The sequence below is a fragment of the Convolutriloba macropyga genome, chromosome 10, assembly GCF_964194025.1.
Source record: "Convolutriloba macropyga chromosome 10, txConMacr16.3, whole genome shotgun sequence".
Classification (NCBI taxonomy): Eukaryota; Metazoa; Xenacoelomorpha; order Acoela; family Convolutidae; genus Convolutriloba; species Convolutriloba macropyga.
This window is the reverse complement of record NC_134477.1, coordinates 15007089-15029888: the sequence shown is the minus strand read 5'-3', so window position 1 is coordinate 15029888 and position 22800 is coordinate 15007089. Positions and strand designations below refer to the sequence as shown.

The 22800-nt window shown below is 34.5% G+C and overlaps 1 protein-coding gene across 1 annotated transcript in view; it reads right to left on the bottom strand.

The window, feature by feature from the left end:
* LOC142347933 (uncharacterized) overlaps window positions 1-22800 on the bottom strand; it is a 181061-nt gene that overhangs the window by 89492 nt on the left and 68769 nt on the right. Inside the window, exons 42-52 of the mRNA XM_075399098.1 lie at window positions 22542-22695; window positions 16704-17101; window positions 15944-16126; window positions 15124-15264; window positions 11951-12071; window positions 11305-11411; window positions 10565-10717; window positions 9864-10026; window positions 8051-8247; window positions 5555-5731; window positions 5161-5288 (exon numbers count right to left, since the gene is read on the bottom strand). Coding sequence (XP_075255213.1) covers window positions 5161-5288; window positions 5555-5731; window positions 8051-8247; window positions 9864-10026; window positions 10565-10717; window positions 11305-11411; window positions 11951-12071; window positions 15124-15264; window positions 15944-16126; window positions 16704-17101; window positions 22542-22695 — 1922 coding nt within the window. The remainder of the gene's footprint in view (window positions 1-5160; window positions 5289-5554; window positions 5732-8050; window positions 8248-9863; window positions 10027-10564; window positions 10718-11304; window positions 11412-11950; window positions 12072-15123; window positions 15265-15943; window positions 16127-16703; window positions 17102-22541; window positions 22696-22800) is intronic.

Genomic DNA, 22800 nt, shown 5'->3' with positions numbered 1-22800 from the left:
TTTCTATCAACTCAAACAATTCATCGTCAGTCAAGTCACTTTGTGTGAAATCAAAGTTGTCTAAGAACTTTTCTAGATACTCTATGTCTTGAACTGTATTTCTATTTTGCTTAATTACAAAATCACTAACTGCTTTATTTATGATTCGGTTGCTTTGTAGTTTATCTCTAAACTTAGGAAACTGTTCGTTGACTTTAGGTCTACATAACTCTTTTGCTTCGGTAGAGAAGTCTGTTGCTAGTTCTCTCTCATCTTCTTTGCATTTTTCTATTAACTCACTTTCAATAATTTCGAGCACCTCTTCCTGTTCTATTGTATTAGTTTCTACTTTCTGTAGTTTATCAATATCATCCTTGCTTGTATACACATAGATAGTTATTCCTGAATTCTTAAATGTTTGTTCAATTAGAGAAGATATCTCTCTCCAATCCATTCCGTCTAAACCACAAGCTATTTTTGGCATCGCTATACAGCGTAAATTTAGTCCTAGTGCATGATTTCTCATAGCAAGTAGCGTTGTTTTGATTGTATCAATTGTTGGCTTTTCATAGTGATTAGCCTTAGTGATGAGATTATATACTAAGTTATTATCTGCTCTGAAAGTTATTATGTCACCTATATCACAGTTTCTACTCTTACAATAGTCCTTTAATAAGGGTATTCTTTTTGAGATTGTGTTTGCAAAACCTTTTCTCATTTCTGCATCTGAGGATATCGTGTGCGCTATAGGCATATTAGAGTCAAATATAGATTGGGTGCGAAAATCTATATATCTAATGCAAGAATTAGTTTGGATTTGCTGTCCTTCTTGTAAGTTGTTTACTACTGTGTTCAGTATGAAGCAACTGTTATAGTCCTCACTTTCGTTTAGTATTGTACTTGTAAATTCGGCACAATTTTTGATATTGTATCTTTGTATAGGTTTGTCGGTTATATCACACATAGCATAACCTATTATTCCTCTATTTATCTGTATTGGGTGATTCTTTTGATTCTCCATAAATATGGGTAGAAACTCTTCAGGTTGTGGACAAAGTGTGTTCACAAAGACTAGGTCAGTTTTTGCAACGTTAATATGGGGCATGAAATATGTTCCTGGTGGAAATAAGGCTTGACTGGGGTGCTTTTGCTTATGCAATTGTGTACTTTTCTGTTGTAGAAAGATGGGTTGAGCTATGTTTAAAGCAGTCATCTCAGTTATGTATGGGTAATCTTTCTCATTGTTGAGTGAGCCGTAGCAAATTAGGTTTCTCTCAGTTTTTAATTCTACTGCGGGGATATCGAAGTGAAGTGCTTTTAAAAACAAATGACAAAAATCTATACCTATTATGTTCTGTCTCTGCTCTTTAGTAACGAATACTTTATGGGGGACTGTATATTTACCGTCAGTTTCGAAGCTAGATTGAATAGTTGTGTAGCCAAGCATTCTGATTGATGAACCAGTATATGTTTTTGAATCACAATTTGTATTTTGTAAATGCAAATTTTGTCCAAGGTTTACTAGTGCAAGGTATGTAGGATGGTTGATAATAGTGCAGGTTGATCCTGGGTCAATCATGAATTCTACTTCTAAACCACTATTATTTTTAATGTCTCCGGTGGCAAAGTGATATAAGTTGAGATAAATTCTTGACTTAGTACTACTTTCTTTAGTAGCGTTCGGAGACTTCAAAAGTTTAAAGGAAAGAAGTCTGTTATAGCATTTACGTAGTCATCGTCGCCTTCAACGAAACTTATTTGATTTGGTTGTTGCTGAATATTGTTGGGTTTTGATTGTCTTTGTTGTAGATTGTTATTTCTACTTGGTGTATAGAAGCTAGCACTTTGTTGTGGCTGTTGCTGTTGTTGTGGTGATGGTGATTGTTGTTCAAGATTTGGTTCATTATTTCTATAGGTGTTTTGCTGAGGGAAGGTTTGTTCGTATGGTTGAGTGAATCTATTGCCATAACTGCTAAACGATGTATTTTGTTGTTGATAGTTAGGCTTGCTGAACCTAGGATTATAGTTTGAGTAGCCACCTCTTGGTTGATAGCCTTGGTTTCTAGGACCATTGAATCTTGCATTGCCTCGGTTATTCTTTCTATAATCATTAGAGAACGTTATATTTGGCCTTCTTGGTTCAACTAATTCCTTTCTCAATTTGTTAACACTATCATCTATCTGTTTCTTTGTGCATCGAGAGATGGAATGACCATTGCTTCTGCAATAATCACAGAATCTAGTACTGTTAGGTCTGCCTTTTATGTTTGGGTCTTTTGGCCTAGAAGTATCTATAGCATTCACTTCGTTGCTTTTGAAAAGACTGGTTAAATCGTTAATTTTGCTCTCGAGTGTTTTAAGTTTATCTATTCCTGTAGCTCCACTAGGTTCTGTTGTTACAGAAAATGTTAAGTCTTTTACGACTAAGTGATCGACAAACTGTGTCCAAGTTATTGAAGGATTCTCAATAAGTTTCTCGTGCGCTTTGCGTTTTAAACCTTGTGGCCTTAGTCCTCTTATAGCAAAATCTATGTATTTCTGACTTCGTTGTCTTTGTTGGGTTTCTTTCTCCCTTCTTATATTGTCATCACCTTCAATACTTGTTGGTATCTTTTCTGGCCAACCTTTATCAACTCCACTCTTTATTCTATGTAGATAATTCTTTATTAATTCTCCTTCTTGCCTGAATGTGTTCTCAACCTCAAGTCTAAATCTAAATTGGTCTCTACCGTCTGTGAATCTTTTTATAAATTCATCTTTTAAAGTATTCCAATCTGTAGTATCTGTGACTTCACTTTCAAACCATTCTAATGCTGTATCAGTTAAAAGTGAGCCGAATAAGGATTGTTGCCTTTTATCATAGCTAGTTTGTGCAACGGGTGCTGTAGGCCTAGTTCCTAGTGAAAAGAGTATTTTGTTTTCTACAGAGTTCCAAAAAGAAGTGGCATCCTGATTAGGATCATTGCCTGAAAAAGATACAAGTGAAAGATTTGGATGTGTTATGGGAGTTTCAGGTGGGGGAGTAACGGCAGGTGGAGGAGTACTACCACCAGGACTGGCCATTGTTTAAAGGACTGAAGTTATTGTATTAGAATTATTAAGAACAGAGGAATAGTTTAAATCAAAATCAAAAAGGATTTTAGTGAGAAGCTCTTTGACTAGTTAACTTATACAAGTTAATTTAATGGCTTTTCTACAATAAGTGAACAAGTTAAATTTAGGCAGGCTTCTCTGATAGTTTAAATGAACAAGTTAAATTGAGAATGCCTTTTCTATATTAAATGAACAAGTTAAATTAAGTTGCCTCTCTCTATTAAATGAACAAGTTAAATTGAAGTAGCCTCTCTGGGACCACCATTTATACTGCTGGTCCGTACATTAGATACTTAAACGACGGGGTTAATCGCGGGACCACATGTATAACTTGAGAGTTCAACCCCTAGTTCTACTCTTGGTAAATAGTTAAGTATTAAAGAAAGTTAAATGCAAATATGAATTAATAAGTTATGTTAAACAGCATCAAATATGAACCGAGCATGAAGGGATAGAATAGTTAAGTTATTAAGAGTGAGATAGTACAAGTTAGCACAGGTTGAAATATTCTAAGTTAACTTGTAACTTAGATAGAATTTAAGAGATGTTAAATTATAACTTAGAGTAGTTAAGTTGAACTTACCTGATTTCCAAATTTGTGCTAAGTTAATATTTTATGACTTAGAGAGTTCTTAGTTAAGAACAAGTCACAAAATATGCTAAGTTAGAAAAATATCTCAAGTAAGCTGAGATTGAGCAAGGGAGCAATACGGGAGTATGATTTTAAATCAGAAGTTATCAGGGACCAAAAAGTGCTGGTAGTTGAGCGTGCAAGCTCCTTTTATACTTGCGGACACGTGGTTCTCTAGTATCCTATTGGATAGAGATAACAGTGTCGACAGAGTTACCAAGGTTAACTTGGTGTTATCTGTGTGGCGTGATAATATCACGTCATAGTATTCTCAGTTTTAGTTAGTGATCTTAAAATAGTAGCTTATTCAAAACTACTTAGTAATTTGTTCACACGTTAAAATGGACTTTGTCCAAATCAAGTTTGTGCTTCACGCACTATCACGTAAATTCTCAAAATAGCACTAAGATTATCAAAAAGTGTTACTGAATGTAGCACACTTCAGTACAGCGGTTCTCGCCTGAAGGCAGAAACGCAGAAAAACAATGCCCTCAAAAAGCCCTGAAATACGCAAAAACTTTTAAAGAAACCAAAATTTTGGATACAAATATTAAAAACGTGAATGAGAAACATGTGTTCTATAAAAGGACTGGTTTTTTAATCGTTTTAGATTTTTATACTATCAATTTTTGACTAATATTTTTCCTTCGTATCAAAAATGAGGAATAATATTGCAGCAAAAAGAAAAATGAAAATTTTTAAGAAAAATTTTGAAGACAAAAGTGTGATCAGTGCTGCAAAATTCCATTCTGGCTTCAATAAAGGCGGAAAAATTACCTTCATGAAATTACCATAAGTCATACTTGTCTTCAAACAGTCGCGTATATCTGGGGAATTTTATCATTATAGGATTCTTGTTTAAAATTTTTAACATAAACCGACTAATGTCGGAAGAATTGCTTTTGAACGACAGGCGAGGCAATTTAATTCTTGGGCTGTAGCCTAGATCAATTTTTACTTGCAAGTAAAAAAAGGTGCAAAAACGGCTTACCATGCCGGGATTCGAAACACTGACCTCACGGTCCCTGTCAAGTAGCACTGCCCACTCGGCTATCAGGCCCTTATTCTGGCTATGCTGCAATCGATTTTATTTTAGCAAAAAACTTACTCCGGAGTGAGAGCAATAGAGCTCACTCAAAAATGAAGAACGAAAGCGTGAAAAAGTCACTTGAGAAGTCAAAAAATGTTCTAGAAGAAAAGCGAAAAATGGTCAAGCGAAAAAATTGATAAGAAAAATTGAAAGAAAACGGAAAAACGGTTAGGCAAAAAATTTGCATAAAAAACCAACACTTTTACAATAATTGCTACGAACTTCGTTCAAGAGCAATTAATCAGCTCTCGTACTTTTAGTACGTTAGATCACCTAATCGTTTTATCATCACTTATAATAAATCCATCAACTTTCGCACAAATTTTCCAAAAAAATGTTTAAGAAAATTGAGATGAATGTTAGTTACGTGTTGGTGATATCACAGTTGCTTGCACTGAAGAATATCTCGACTGTTTTCACTCCAGTCAGAGGGTACTCCAAGTCCACCACTATTACGTCACTCAGGGTGAAATCCAACGCGTACACTTCCGATTCCTAAAATGAAACTGGTTCGTGCAACAAAATTTTGACAATGCAAATTGGGACATTAAGTCAAGTCGTAAAAATGATTCAAAAACAATGGACTGACAAAAAATGTCGGAGAAATTATATGAAAAAAAATATTGTTTTCATTATCATGTGTGAACAAACTAAAGCCTGTTTTTGCGTGATAATGAGCTGTATGGCCAGCCTAATTAGAGGTGGGACTGTACCCATTATTTTTTAAATATCCCCCCTGTATAAGTAGATAACAAACTAACAAGTGTAGTGTTTGTGAGAGGGACAAAGTCAGCTCGTGTGTTGAGAGCTACCAGCCTCTGATCAGGTGAGTCTTTGATTGCTTCTTTTGCCCTGAGACTTCCAGCCTCGATAGATGTCTGGACCAACAGTCTCATCTCTGTCGGGTAGCACTCCTCGTTGTCAGTGTTTGAAGCCGACTAAAACATAATACATATCATTCGGATCTATTATGTTTCACACCCCTTCCCCTCCCCATTTTTATAATGGCATTAGTGTTATTTTACGAATCGATTTAAACGAAGAGCAAAAACATAGCAGGACAAGTCCTGACGTACTATTCAAAGAATTTTCATTGACTAAACAGAAAACTAGAACGGACTATGAATTGATTGGCGAAACCATTTACAAAAAATCCGATCCAAAAAATCGAAAAAACAGTAAAAATCAAAGTGAAATTGCCGCATGTGAACAAAAAAACAACTAGCGAGAAAGCGAATTTTTGTTTAACCACCGTTTTCTCACTCTACTTTAAATTTATAGCAAAAAAATTTTACGCCGCAAAACCACTCGCATTTTCGCTCCACTTCCTGTTTCGGCTTGACCAAAATTACTACTCCAATTTGACTTCAAAAATTATGAAAATGTGTAAACAGATCTTAAAAAAACATAGCCGGAAGAATTCCGGTAACGACTCGAAGGAGAAAATTGCCCATAATTACGACTAAACAACTACAACTGCTATTGCGAAACCTAAACCTTCACAAATGCCATAATAAATTTAAGGGAGAATAGAAACGGCTTTCAAAACTAAATTGGACAAAAAAAGAGAAAGACGTTTTTTAACTTGAGTTTTTTTTATAGTACATGGAAACAAAAAAGCCGAAAAAGGTTCCCTTGCAATTAGAGCAATGAAAAGCTCGCAAAACATTGGGCAAGCCATAATAGGCTAAGAAACTTGTCTAAGATTTAAAAAAAAAAAATAAGAAGAATGGTTTAAAAATTTCTCAATTTTTCGGTCAATTTTCCTAAGAAAAAATGATTTATACCACGGAAATTTTATTTAATTGGTATCTGAATACTCCTTAAGTAACAAGTTTCTTTTCAAATCCCACTTAAAGCATTAAAACAAAAAAAAACAGGCAAAAAATCATTAAATTTCGTCTAAAGATCAGCAAAATTGATCAAAAATCTCCAAATTAGCATTGAACTCAAATTAACCACTTGAAACCTTTATTTCCTATCAAAACAAGCCTAACAAAAATACAATATCATAATCAAGCCTCATAACATCAAAAGTTGCAAAAAACTGCTTTTAAAAGCCGCACGTGAACTGAACAAAAAAAAATTGCTTGCTTAGAGAAAATTTTTTCACACATCAATTTATCGCTCTCTCAAAAACAGCGGTATGAACAAAAACCACTCTCTTTTCATTCCGCTCTTCACTTTTGTTTACCACCAAAATCACTCCAAATTTTTTGACGTGATTCTTTTCCCGCTTCAAAAATCACTCCAATAAAATTGATTGAAAAAAAACATAGCCGGAAGAATTCCGGAAGTGACTCGAAGGAGAAAATTGCCCATACTTACGACTTAACAACTAGAGCAGCTATTGTGAAACCTAAACCTCCACAAATGCCATAACAAATTTAAGGAAGAATAGAAAAGGCTTTCAAAACTAAATTAAACAAAAAAAGTGAAAGACGTTTTTTAACTTGAGTTTTTTTATAGTACAAGGAAACAAAAAAGCCGAAAAAGGTTCTTTGCAATTAGAGCAATGGAAAGCTCGCAAAACAATGGGCAGGTCATAATAGTCCAAGAAACTTGTCTTTGATTAAAAAAAAGAACAGCAAAAAAAAGAAAAAAGGTTTGAAATTTCTCAAGTTTTCTGTCAATTTTCCCAAGGAAAAAATGATTTATACCAAGAAAATTTTAGTTAATTGGTAACTGAATATTAATTAAGTAAAAAAATTCTATTCAAGTCTCACTTAAAGCATTAAAACAAAAAAACAGGCAAAAAAAATCATTAGATTTCGTCTAAAAATCAGCAAAACCGATCAAAAACCTCCAAATTAGCTTTAAACGCAAATTAACTACTTGAAACCTTGAATACTTATCAAAACAAGCCTAAAACCAAAGCAGTATCATAATCAAACCTCATAACCATCAAAAATTGCAAAAAACTGCTTTTAAAAGCCGCACGTGATCATAAAAATTTTGCTCGCTTAGAAAAAATTTTTCACATATCAATTTCTCGCTCTCTCAAAAACAGCGGTATGAACAAAAACCACTCTTTTTTAGCTCCGCTCTTCACTTTTGTTCAGCACCAAAATCACTCCAAATTTTTTCACGCGTTTCATTTCCCGCTTCAAAAATCACTCCATTAAAATAGATTTAAAAAAGTACTTCTCCAATACTCCTCTTGGAGTCGTAAAATAAAGACAGCGCCCCAATACAATTCAAATTCTTTGAATTGTAAAAAAAATTAAAAAAAAACTGCATCATGAGAAACATGGAACCTTAATAATCCTGAATCCGACTTGGTATATGGTCTGGATTTCTTCATCTGGGAATACAAATTGATGGGAGAATACGTAAGTTCTGGTTCTGCCATTCTGTTGGATCACATTCTTCACAAACTCAATTCCAGGTGGTGTCTCTGATTCTTCGAGGGTGTCCATGGCATCCTCCGGATCTGACAGGGAAGAGCTGTGCTCTGAAAGATAATCAAATTCATCAAATTAGAAATAATAATTTTCCTGTTTGCCTCATTGTTGTTTTTGTTTTTATTATGGGGTCTACGCAGGAGCAACTACTGTGAAACTGGAGCAGCACTGGGTTCAGCATCTCTTACTTAACCGCCTAGTGTAATCACCATTACACACAATTACAGCCCGTTCTATGATTTTTTGTTCTTCACGGCATTAATTATCTAGCCAAGTATGTTGAACAAGTAGAGCTTCTTGTCAAGATGTGGCAAGGTTATCTTTAGCTCAATTTAAAATGGCATTCTCATTCAAGTTAGTAACATTTTCCACCAAAGAGAAATGATATTGCAAGCCAACCTAGGTGGATTCGAAAAAAACCACGGAACAAAACCCACATAGACAGGAAATAAACCCCCACAGAAAATCAACCCCAAGGAAATCACACCCCCGTACGAACTGCGCATTTAGTTCGTTCAGCCAAGTATCACGGGTCATAGCCACGCCTCACAGGCCCGGGGACTTGATATGAAACTATCGCAGCCAAACAAATTATCGCGACGAAATTTATTTTTATAATAGGGTTTAATATTACACCCTACTATAAAAATAAATTTCGTCGCGATAATTATGTGCGGGTTTACTTGATGTAGGTTATTTTGGGGGGTTATTTCCTTAAGGGTTTGTTTCCTATTCAAAAATTTAAACTTTTTTTCCGTGGGGTTTAAAATTTATCAAACGATCGAAAATTTCCAATTTTCATTTTGTTTGCCCATGATCCAATATCAAAACTGAAGTACATTTGTTAACGTTTTCCTCTGGGACTTGCGTCTTAGGGCATTGAGCATTTCAGCACTGAGCCAGCACATAGCAGTAATAAATTTCAAATTTGCCTGTGAAACATTGCATATCTAGTGTATATCAAGTTTCTTTATGCACAATTTATCCTCATTATGATTGAAATGGGGTCATTGAGTTCACCCAGCCAGACTTTATCCTGTATCATCGGAAAAACCACTCATACACCAAAATTAAGTCTGAATAGCATAATGTAATACGTTTGTAGTTTGAATCGGGTAATTGCTATAGTAGTAAATACGCTCTTTACACTTACTCAGTGGTTAGGACTTGCTTTGAAATTAGTTCTTACAAGAACATTCGGGGAAGTTCGAGTCGCAAATAAAAGAAATCTTGTAGACGGGAGCTAAACTGAACATACTATTTTTCATAAATTAAATCTTAATCTAAAATCACGACCAGCCAGTGTAAATTCTGACATGAGAGTACTGAACATCCACAAAAACAGACTGACTTGAGATTGACTCAGCGCTGGTTTGCTCTGCCACCAACCTCCGGGCTGTTTATTGCAGGATATAGCGGGCCACTTCAACTTAGCTTGTTGTAGTGCTATATTAACGAGATTTGAGGCGATCTTGACGTTGAGATTCCAATACAATTTGAGGCAAATGCAGTCTTTAAAATTTTGCCTGCCTCAAGAAAAGATGTTTGAACAGAGAATAAACAGACTCTAATGCATAGGCAATTTGCAGAAGGGTGGCTAGCAAATATGCTACAGGAACACAGTAGTGATTTTTAAAAACGAATTAGGAGTTTTAATGGCACGTACTTGTACAGATGACCATTGTGATAACGATGGCGATTCTCTTGTTGTCCCTCGGAGTCTGGTTCGCTCCCCCAACTGAGGTCACTTCTACATCCAAACTGTTCACTGGTTTCGCTCTTGTGAACCTGATGTCCTTCGGGTTCTCGTCCATGTTCTTTCTCACTTCCTAGAAATATTTTTATTATAAACAAAATTCTTAAACAATTAAATTTACATAAATCATATAATAGTAAATTGTAAATAGTTTACGCGTTGCATAAAGGATCTACAAGAGTTGAACGTTGACAATCGGGTTCAATCTAATTATAGAACCCCACCCCCGTGGAATTTATTGCGACTAGAGCTTATAAATTCAGCCAAACGCCGTAACTATACCATAATGGGATGTTATCCCTAGTGCCCTAGTGATGAGCAAATATAAATTTTGCAAGCTGATTCAAAACTTGCAAGATTATTGCGAGATATGAATCTACACAAAATATGTATCAGGCTCACAATATCGGAAAAACAAAACTTTTTGGAAAAGTTTTACGCCTAAAATCTATGGAAAAAATGGTCTTGCTTCAAAATCTTGCAAGAACTTTGAATTCTGAATGTGTTTTTTGTGTTATTATAGACAGCATCACGAAAACCTATCTTCACGTGGGGGTCTATAATTAATTAAAAAACAGAGACATTTAGATTGACAAAATGGCGGTGCTAACCAAGTTGTCGAGATCCAGAGAAGGTGAATAGAATGTGACAGGGTCGCTATTCTTGTTCTTGAAGTTGAGATCTAATCTGAAGATTCTGTTCGTGTTGGATCCATCTCTCACAATTTCTATCTTGACTCCAGCTACTCTCACGTTTCGACCGTCCTAAAAATAAAGGAAAAGTTGTTTTTTTATCGCATTCATTACATTCACTTTCATTATATGTCTAAAACACGCTAAAATTAGCTTTCCTGTTTACAAAAATTCATATTGTTTCAATAATATTATCATTCAATAATTTTACTAATGGTCAAAACGGTCACTTCTTGCGTTTCACAAACGCTCCGAAACGATCAAAAAAAGAAAAGGGCTGTGACCGTTTCCCCAAAAACACTGGTCGACAACGGTCATTTCTGATTTGAAACACCTGAAATCCTAAAATTCTATTCGATATGTTTAGGTTATTACAGGGCAGAACTTGCAAACGGAGAGCATGCCAAACATTGCAAAAATTTTGTTCAGAAACGACTGGTATGTGAACTACTTGATTTAATTTCACAAGCCTAGTTAACCGTTCACGTCTTTCGATTGAAATTAGTTCGCTAAGATTTGTAGAAAACGTAATTATAGTTGAAAGCATATATTTATATGAAGTGTCATCATTTTTGTCTTTGAGGCAAGCAAAAATCTTCCTGGTTGTTATATTTGGATATTAAACGATTTTTTACATTTTAATAAATAATATTTTTTACCCTGAATTGGAAGGCATTCAACACTCTTCCGGCGTCAGTTTCAACCACAGTGAATTCTGTCTTGAAATTAGTCAGGTCTCGAGTTGCACACACTGAACCCTCGGTTGCTGAAACAATTGAAAATATAGTTATTATTTTTTCCATTATAACCCAGCCACAAAAATATGACAATTTATGTCAAAAAATTTTGTTATATAATTTTTAATTGAATCATATATTGAATCATAATATTGGGAAAAAAACTAAAGCATTCAACAATTTTGAATTCTGAACGTGTGTTCTGTTTGATTATTATTATAGACAGCCTCACGAAAACATATTTTCGCGGGGGTAGTCAATAACTGATTAATTTTCAATAAATTGGCTTCTTTTTCAGCTTTGCAGTTACCAAGAGAAATGAGTCTCACAATTGTTTTACAAATTTCCTTGAACTTCAAATTTAATGCAAATAAATAGATAAAAATGTTATCAAAAAGTCACCTATAAATTTTGGTATACTTTTATCTATTAAATTTGCAAAAACTTTGAAGTTCAGGGAAATGTTTAAACACGTGTCGGCTGATCAACTAAACTGATTGATTTTAGACTCCACTATATGAAGTTTTTAAAATTTGGGGTGAAAATGGGGGTGAATGTTATTTCTTACTGGTGTATCTGGTGAGGTCAATCTCACTGTACTCGTAGCTTGTGATCTCTTCCACTGTCAACAAGTTGGGGTTGTCTTCGTCACAGACTTTGTCAATCGGTTTCTCTTCACATCCAAACACCTGTTACAATCAGACATTCTATGTACCATACTGCCCGAATCAAAGTAACATTTAAAATAAGCGCTGAACCATAGTACTTTGCAGTCTGTAATTTTACTATCACCAAATTATGCTCATGTTATTTTTCAAGTTGTTCAGAATAATAAACTTAAACCGACTAAGGTCGGAAAAATTGCTCTCGACTGACAGGCGGGGCGTAAATTTTTCTTTATGGGTCCAAAAACATCAGACCAAGGTAGGGTTCGAACACCGAACTGCTGATTCCCATTCCTTTACCTCGACAGAGGCATTAACCACTCGCCTTTCATTGCATTGTGCTGGTATGTCCAACAAAAGGTTTTGTTTCAACAACAAACTTCAATTGGGAGCGAGCGCAATTTAAATCAGTCAAAAATCAAGAACAAGTGCGTGAAAAAATCACTTGAGAGGCCAAAGTTCCATTGTTGTTCCATCACGGTCAGCTTATTGTTACATTGTGTGAATACGCTGATATGGACTGCAGGTTTATTTAGAGCTGTATTTTTTGTCAGCGTCTACATTTAGGGGGTCGATGTTTAGTACGATATAGGCGAACGTCTACATTTAGTACGATATTAGGCACATACTCGATTAAACAGAAGGAATTTTTGTAGTCAATTTTAGCATCGAGTTGATTTTGGAGTACCTATTGTAGCAGTGCTACATACAAAACAAAACAACTCCATCATTTTGGTGCTATCTGATGTAATCCTACTGTACTATTGCTGTAGTCTATGTCGACATAGTGAATCAACCAATCACATTATGCCAGCTGGCAGAAAGTATAAACCATCACTATAAAAAGCAGTGAATTTGTAGTAGTAGCACTTTTTCCAACTCTGCGAGGATTCAATCCACTGGCTGGCGATTCAAGCCCAGCAGCAGAGGAATAACCGCCAACAACAACAAAAAGCTCAGCTGAGCGCGGCGGCTAAATGCTTAGCGATATAGCTCGAGCAGTAAGAGCTAATGCTTAGCCTATTTTCTCACATCAGTAGTACATACAATTATGCGCTATATTAGATAGTGATGACTGTAACTAAGTACTTGTTTCCGATTCAACATCTCATTATTCACACATATTTGAAACTCTAAAATCTGGTGCGCCGAGCAGCAAAAAATTCACAACTTAAGAATGTGAGACTTTCTTCCTTTCGTTAACTGTTACCACTATTTTCTTTTTCTTTTTGTCCCCGGAGGGATGAATTTCTTGCTTTGTTTTTGTTGTTATCAATTGTTATTATTCTGATTTCGGACTGCGATGTTCAGTTTATTTGTCAGTTACGTTCGTTTATTATTGAAAACGCCAAAAAGAGCGTTGCTTTTATTTGTTTGCCTAAAATGGCTTTTTGGTGAGGCAGATTTTTCCCACACATTGGTACCTGAAGATTATTGAATTATTGCCGTAGCAGATGTGTCAACAAAACACAATAACTGGATGCAACGAAGCAATACAAGAAGAGAGATTCGGATCAACCAGAGAAGAGTCATATTCACAAACTAAAAATTTTTTTCAATTTTCTTAAAACTGCGGTGAGATGTAGCAGTGCTACATACAAAATAAAACAACTCCATCATTTTGGTGCTATCTGATGTAATCCTACTGTACTATTGCTGTAGTCTATGTCGACATAGTGAATCAACCAATCACATTATGCCAGCTGGCAGAAAGTATAAACCATCACTATAAAAAGCAGTGAATTTGTAGTAGTAGCACTTTTTCCAACTCTGCGAGGATTCAATCCACTGGCTGGCGATTCAAGCCCAGCAGCAGAGGAATAACCGCCAACAACAACAAAAAGCTCAGCTGAGCGCGGCGGCTAAATGCTTAGCGATATAGCTCGAGCAGTAAGAGCTAATGCTTAGCCTATTTTCTCACATCAGTAGTACATACAATTATGCGCTATATTAGATAGTGATGACTGTAACTAAGTACTTGTTTCCGATTCAACATCTCATTATTCACACATATTTAAAACTCTAAAACTATTTTGAGTGTTTTATTGGTTTTGGACTAATATCATTAAAGCGATTTTCGGCTGATGGCCATAAATTTCCGTTAACCTAACCGATTTTTTGCCTAACAACCATCCCTCAAAATATCAGTAAAATTCGTGCAAAAGCACAAGAAAGCAGCCGGATTTTCCTTAAAAAAATATAGGAGGCAAAGAGCCCCCCCCTCTCCCCTAGTCAAATTTACTTGACTATCGCGCAATGTCACGCCCCTATTTCTCGCTTCATAGCTACGTGATGCTTTCCTTAAATAATATAATTTGGTTCGAATTAAAATAGTTCTCTACGCCAAATTTAGTCCGTATTTCCATCTAGGACTGTCACCGCTAATTTGTTTTTACTGAACATGAGCAAATTGCTGATAAACATATTAGAAAAACTTTCTTCAACTCTAGCAAAATATCTTATTCTCTCTCTTCAAAAATTTCTTATTTAAACGAGCAAGTTGATTAAAAGACTAGACTGGAAAACTATTTATTTTTAAATTTGAATAGGCGCTGAGGAAGCTTTATCATAGCAGCGAATAGCTTTTTGAAATACAAGGCAAAGGCAACTAGTGGATATATCAATCACTCGAACCGCTCAAATAGATGCTATTACTAGCTAATTGTATTCAAATTACATCCGTTAAAACCCTAAATGACCCAAGTATACAGTTAAAAAAAACTTGCATGATATTTTTGTGAGATTCTCATAGGCGCAGAAGATCAATTTCGCAACAGTTATCTTAAAAAAGGCGGTGGTTATCCTGCAAGAAGTCACATTTTATCCAGCAAGAGGTAAAAGTTATCTTCATATTGATGGCAACATAAAAAATTCTTGATTTTACTATATTGTGTTTTGGTCATATGGCATTCCCCAATGCATGATATGCGTTTGAATAGCATCCCAAGTTGAGTTTAAAGACTCAAGCATCCCCTGACCAGGCCATTTTGGGCTACTCACCGTGGGTATTGTTCGACCCAATTTACATCGGCGCACTAGGGTCTGATAAGAGGGCAAAGTCTACAAAATGGTTTACCTGGAATGTGGCGATGATGAGTTTGTTGGGGTTGTTGGTGGCGATGGGCTTGATGATGATCTCAGTCACGTTCTCCAGTGGAGAAGGAACGTCGAACCTCATTGTGCCGTCGGCTGTGCTGAACACAAGAGCTGAGGGGAACTAAAACAAAGAAATCTACATTGAACTCTGTGATAATCATTTTGGCATATCAGATCACATAGCTATGCGGACGGAATGAGTAAACTCCTTACTTTTATTTAATATCTATGAAAAAAAAATTCCTGAGAAACTAATTTTTGAGTGTTTTTGACAAGAAAAGGAAATTAGCGAAGTTTAAGGCTTACTTAAGCATCATATGTATAAAGCTGTAAATCTTTAAAAAGTTACTCGACATTTTATCAAGTTTGTCAAAACGAGCTGACCTGTGAAATGATTATGCGTGGAATTAAAAAATGCATGAAACTTTGAGTCACATTTACTACATCCGTTTTGTTTCTATTCTATAGTCTCAGGTTTAACCAAAAATGTTCTTAAGGCTGATGGATGACTTGTATGAAAACTTTTTAAAGAACATTTCATAACAGCAATTTTGGTTTCTTGAGGACAAAAATTTTGTTCCACAAAAATTTCGTCCTCGTAGCTTTGGAATAGGTAAAATCTGGACGAGGTTCCATGACGATAACATGCGTCATATGCCACCGATAAGGGTTTTGTTCAACTTCAATTCGCGGGCCTTAAAATGTCCAAAAATTGATTACAAGTTCACAAAACTACCGAACCAGAACATCCCAAATAATCAAGTAGAATAATTAGGAACAATTTATGTCTCCATCCTTACATCAGTAGTTCCAATGTCATCTTCATCATCTTCGGCGACAGTCTCAGTGACCTCTTGGGTGGTGAAGTAGACAACTTGAGGGTCCACCTCGTCAACCACGAAGAACACTTGGAACTCAACCAGCTGGTTCTGGTAGTCTGCAGATAGTTCCTCGTTTATCAACATCACAGACACAACTGTCGTCTGAAAATTATAAACTATTCAGGTTTTCGTCACAAATAGGGCAAAAAAACAAAATAAGTAGGACAAAATTTTAAACAGTACATAATGGACAAATTACGATAGATCAGCGAATCAATTGTTGGATGAAAATTACATCAAACATCTTATTTGTTTTCTCCTCTCTTTAATGAGATTTATTTTCTGTTTTCATTAGCTTGTTTCGACAAACTAAACCAAATTAAAGGTGAGACTTATTTCTTAAGAAAGATAAATCCGGAGTGCGGATGGACAGGAGCTGCGCTTGTATGCTAAAATGAACTGATAATAACATGAAAGAACAAAAGCGACTTCCCATTTTATCAGTTATCATATGAGTGTTGATTGCATTTCAAAGCGCTTGCAGACATTAGCTTATGCAAGTTTACTATGAAAACATTGGATTATCTCCAGGATTTTTTTACCCCCCCCCCCCTTAAAATTAATACATCATAAATGACATCTGCTACACAGTTCTAGCTTGAATATATCATGCAATTATAGCTTAATTCTGAAAATTGTTGAGACCCTAATTTGTTTCGGATAACAATCTTGCACTGACCACTTTGCTGAGAGGAACAACAATGGGCGCCTTAGCTCTGATTGTCTCAATCGACAACGCATTCTCGGCATTCGGGTTCTCGCTCACACTTTGCTCAGGTGTGATTCCGAACCTGTCCGCGTACTCAATGGCGTCGAAGTCGAACTCAGTCGTGTTTGCCTTGTACATTGGGTTCGTGTGTCCCATAGCGCAGATATCGGGCATGGTCGTCGAAGTGCTTGTCGACGTTGAAGTGCTTGTTGATGTCGATGACGACGTTGATGTTGATGTTGATGTCGAGGTTGATGTCGATGTCGAGGTTGATGTCGATGTCGAGGTTGACGTGGACGTTGATGTTGGGCTTGAGGTAGAAGTTGAAGTGCTGGTTGACGTCTCAGTGGTTGTAGTTCTCTTCGGTTCTGGAAAAACAGCACTTGATAAAGTCATAAAACATACTATGGAGGTTGCCGAAAATAGCTGTGGTTGCTCCCCATTGTCTTAATTGTTCCGACCCCACTTGTGGGGGGGGGGGGGGGTGGAACTATATACTCAAACGGGTTTTTTTTGTTCAGTCAATTTTGGCCGATCGATATATTCGTCGTAGAGAAATGTGAGTGGTATCATTAAAAAGCTGGTCCAGCGTATAAATCAAAATTAAAAAGATTTTTTTGATTTTCGTTTTTTTCGAGGAGTGAAGTTTTGTGTGAACACGGGATATTTGTTCACTTTTAGTGTAATTTTTCTCAAAATTAAAAAATTTTCTATAAAAATAGTATTTCAAAATTAAATTTCACGGCTAAAATGGACCAATTTTGTGTTCCTAATAGACTAAAGGCGATAACAAATACTAGTTCTGGTCTCATAGGGAAGTTCACTATAAAAAAAAATCGAATTCTATTTGAGAGCTCTTTTTTTTATAAAATTTTTCTCTTTTTTGGCTTTTTCAAGTCACCTAGAGATAAATCACTTTTTATATTGAAATTCTATTAATGACAAACCTCCTTTACTTTCAAATGAAGCCCAATGAACAAAAACATTGTTTTCAAGGAATTGCTCATGTTTTTTTGGCTTCGATTCTGAGTTTTCGTAATTTTAAATGAAATTTTTAGTTTCTCTTTGAGGTTTTACTAATTTTTGGGAGTCCTATGTCATGGATTCATTGACTAACAGTGTAATTTGTTCCATAATGATCATTAAGTTAACATATCTAGTGCTTTGAGGGGACAGCTAATGGCTGTTAAGACTTAAAAAATAATTTTTCGATTTTTTTTGAACATTAAAGAATCATAAACTTATTATAGTGAACTGTAAGTCAGTACAGGGGTGACAGCTACTGTAACCATATTTAATCTGGTTAGCGATTTTATCTTCTAACTATTGGTTATAAGACTTCAATGACACAAGATTTCAAAAAATTTTAAAAAAATTTTGGATATTTTTGTATTATTGGTTACTTTTGAAATCTTATCACATTATCCAAATATTTATATCTCTCATTGGCTTACAGAAGATATTGAGTGGATCACAGATAAAAATTTTATAGAAAAATTTATGGTTTAAATGGCTTCGACACCTTCTTCTCGCACTTTTCTTAAGACTTATTGTGATATCTTATTGATTACCTATGCATGGCCAACATATATTTACTCCCAGTGGGGCATCTTTGAGCGTATTTATTGACTTCCGTTGAAAGCTATTGAAATTAATGGTTGTTAAGAATTTAAAAATAGTTTTTCGAAAAAATTTTTTGAACATTAACAAATCTTAAACTTTTTCGTGAATTGTTAGTCAGTGTCAGTATTGACAGGACCCACCTGCTTTCTATTGCAACTAAAAATAATCTTGTTAACGGTTTTATCTTCTAATTATTGGTTATATGAATTCAATGACACAAGATTTCAATTCATTTCTTTTTTAAATTTTTTTTGGATATTTTTGTATTATCGGTTACTTTTGAACTCTTATCACATTATCCAAATATTTTACCCCTTTTCAGAAAACAATTTTAGCCCCATTGGCTTAGAGAGGACTTTCAATGCGTCACAGATAAATCTTTCAGGGAAAAGCTAATGGTTTAATTGGCTTCGACACTTTCTTCTCGCATTTTTCTACTGAGTTTTTGTTTTTGCCTGTTTTTGTTATTGTTTTCACAGTCATAAGACTTATTGCGATGATTTGTTAATTATCTACGCATTACAAACAACTTTTGTTTCCCATTCAGTTATATCTGAGCGTAGTTATTGAGTTCCAGTGCAAGATTTTTTGAGTATAATGGCTGTTAAGAGTTTAAAAAGAATTTTTCGAAAATTTTTTTGAACTTTAACCAATCCTAATTTTTTTGAACTCTTGGTCAAGGTCAGTACTAACAGAATTCGTTTCCGTTATTCTTCAGCAAAAATTAATCTGGTTAGTGGTTTTATCTTCTACCTATTAGTTTTAAATCTTCAATGCCAAGAGATTTCTTAATTTTTTTTTTAATTTTCGGGTAGTTTTATTTTATTTTTGGATCCTTTTGAAATTTTATCACATCAACCTACTGCTGATAGTCGCCATTTTTTAGGGAAGAAGTTTAACGAATCATAGATAAAGTTTTCAGAGAAGAGCTTACGAGTTGAATTGCTTCGAAATTTTCTTCTGGCACTTTTCTACTGAATTTTTGGTTTTTGCCTGTCTCTGTTGCTGTTGTTTTTTTAGTCAATAACTTGTTGTAAGGTCTCATTGATAAAATATGATTGGCAAACAAATTGTTGTCCCATGGAGGCATAATTTAGCGTATTTACTGGCTTCCGTTGAAAGCTAGTGAATTTAATGGCGTTGATAATACGTGTTATCTCGAAAATTTCGCGGTTCTAATGTATTTGTTCAAATTTGTTCATTTTTTGAAATTATATTGATAAAAAAGAGAAATGCTATTGCTCTTAAAAATGATAGAAGATAGACAAGTTTTTGTGAAAAGTTCATTTTTTTAATGCCTTCGACACTTTTCTCGCTCAATTTTTTCTTGAATTTGCTGTTTTTGTTCTTTAGGTAGCCGTAAATTGAAGACAGGTCTCATAGGCTTGTAATTAGCGATTGAATGATTGATGTTACCCGAAGCAGTCAATTTACAGCGAATAGTCTTCAAGTTTATGATAAACATTTTGAAAAATTTTTCCAACTTTTCAGTTTTTCTTGTTCTTTTCGTGAAATTGTAACTTATTTTCATCAATGAGAGGTCCCATTCAATTTTTTGTATTTCAAGAAATAACATATCTGTTGATATTATTTTTCACTAATTTTTTGTTTGTTGGACAATATGCGTTTTTCTGAACGTTTATTGAGTGGCCAATTTTTGTGTTTCTTTTTCTCTTCTTTCAGAACAATCGCGTAATAAAAGATCCCAATGGTTTTAAAATGTGGCCCAGGTAAACTTATTTAATCTGTCAGTGTAAATCCCTCAACTGAATTATTAAAAATAACAATTGAAATAAAAATACATATTATTCACATGATAGCTAATGGTTTTAATGGTAGCAATAGTTTGTGTTTTCGCAAATCGTTTGTAATTTTTTGATTTTCTTTTGTGTTCGTTTCTATGGCTTAGTCAAACCAAAGAGAGGTCTTTTTGGTTTTGTAATAACTTTTTGTAATATATCAAGGATTATTTAGTTAAAAGCTAATGATTTTTAAGATTTTTGAAATTTCTTGGTTTAAAAAATGTTGATTAATTTATAAGTTTAGCCTCACTGTTCGTTCTTTTTGTCGGCTTGTCACCTAGTCTCATTAAGAAACTCTCCATCTGATTTATAGTTAGGAAAAATAAATTTGTGTAGTTAACCTTTTATCTGACTGCTTTTTGACGTTGTTACTAGGTGCTTTTAAATTTAGATATTCCGTTTTTGCCGTGAAATTTTTGTTTTTGCTAATTTTGTTGTTTGTTTTATTTGTCGCGTAATCTCTTTAATGTCAGATCACGTTGGCGCTGTAATGAGTCATGGCATTATGTAATTCAATTAGTAGATAGTTGTGTAACGATTGTTTTAAACTCAAACATCTATTTTTGTTATCTCTTCATTTGGTTACAATTTAGTCAAAAATGTAGATGAGCTCGGGTCGGAACATCATTTGCGAACGCACATTAACGAGCCGCCTTTTTGAGATTCAAACTAGCAAAAGATTACAACCAATGGCAATTGAGAAGGGGACCAAAATTGCACATGCGCATAAGTTCTTTTGGATTTTGTACTTAGGCTCAATCATATTATTCAAGGACAAAATCGACACATTTGCTCTACTATCCAATAGAGATAGATACACATAACAAAAAAAACCTTTTCATCTGGAAGAAAAATAGAACCTAGATCAAAAATGTTCCTGGTAACGCGGAAAAGAATCAAAAGTTCACTAGCATGTTTTGAAAAGAGTTATCATTGAATGAAAAAGCTATAATTGAATATTTTGAAACCAAGAAGACTAACAGCCTTTAGACAACGCTTCTTATTTATTCGTCAAAAATGTCATTTGAAAAAGAAAAGTAGAACAAAATAAGGAAATCTGTAAAAAACCAAAAAGTTCGAAAGTAGAGAAAAATGCACAGTAGGACGTTATTAACTTTTCTATTGTAAAGAATTATCGCAAAGTTTCATTCGCCACGTTTTTTTCCATGACGCTGTTTTTTCAAAAAGTGCATCAATACAAAATTACCCACCGGCACCCGCTTTTCCTGGCCTCATTCGGGTTTATATTTCATTGTCAATCGCAAAAATCTCAAAAGATTTTTAACCAAGAAAGCACATATATTATTTTTTAATCTTAAAGTAAAAACGTAGCCGGCAACATACACGCTTTGTATTGGATTACGTTTGAAAGATCATAGCGTTTTGAAAATCATAGAGAGAAAATAGCACTCAGCAACTGCCTTTGAAAAGAAAACAACACGTGGATCTGTTGCATGAAAACCCTTCTTTATTTCGATTTGTGAGCGATGAGATGTTCTGGCCAATATAGTATTGAAAGCGTTTCATAAATTGGAGACAAAAATATATTTTAGACTATCCATAGAACTGTCAGGCAAAATTTTTTGCATTTCCAAACCCATTATTTCCAGGCAAATCCCTTGTTTGTAAGTTATTGAAAATCAAAAATTTTTGAAAAACGAAAACCAAAGTAAATTTTTGAGAATTGAAGCCAAAATCTGTATTCTAAAGAGGAATCTCCAACTTTCAGAAAAAATAAGAACCTTTTAGACTAATAAGTTCTTATCTTTGTCTGCTTTTTTTACAAATTATGAACTTTTAGTGTTGCGCATTTTTGCCAAAACAACTGCAGTTATCAAATGTTGTCGAATTTAACACCAGCAACGTCATTTTATAAAAATGAATTAATTTAACTGGAGTAAATAGAAATAAAACGTATCATTCACACTAATTAGTTCATTTACATCTTACTTCACTAACATATCTCCCAAGTTCCTGTTGCTCTTAGATAAAAAAAAGTATAAGAAAAATCCCTGAAATAAAATCCAAAAAAACTGAATTGCGTACACTAACTGTCTAAATTAAAAACTGTTCTTATGTCCTGTTGACATTCTTTAATAGAAAGCGGACACACTGGAAGAGACCCAAATAGCAAATTAGCGAGAGCATTCCAAGTATCTATTAATCTCTGGAATTATCTTCTCATTGAGATTGCAGTAAAAACATATTTTCAAAAATATGAAAATCTTTCACTGAGCATTGCCGTTTTTTAATTGAAAAAATTTCAATTTTTATCTGTTTTATCTCGGTATAGTCTTCATTGATCAGATGGTGAATCATTGTTTAAAATTTTGACTTTTGATTGAGTTAGGTGCTTGGTTTGAGAGCAATTAAATATACTCACTCCAACATTTGTGAGGGACGATGACAATCTTGATAAATTTGTCTGAAGTTGCCTGTCCTCTTGGTACTATTTCATCAAGAGTTGCAGTCAGCTTGGAGATTTTGAATTTCTTCGAATATTCAATTATCTTTGGGTCATCTCCTCTGTTGAACACCTGAAAATTTAAATTGCTAAATAAAGAAAACTAACTTAAAATGTTAAGGAATACTCTCAATTTAACTTTATTTAAACTGTTTTCATAAAGATATAAGGTTGGTGA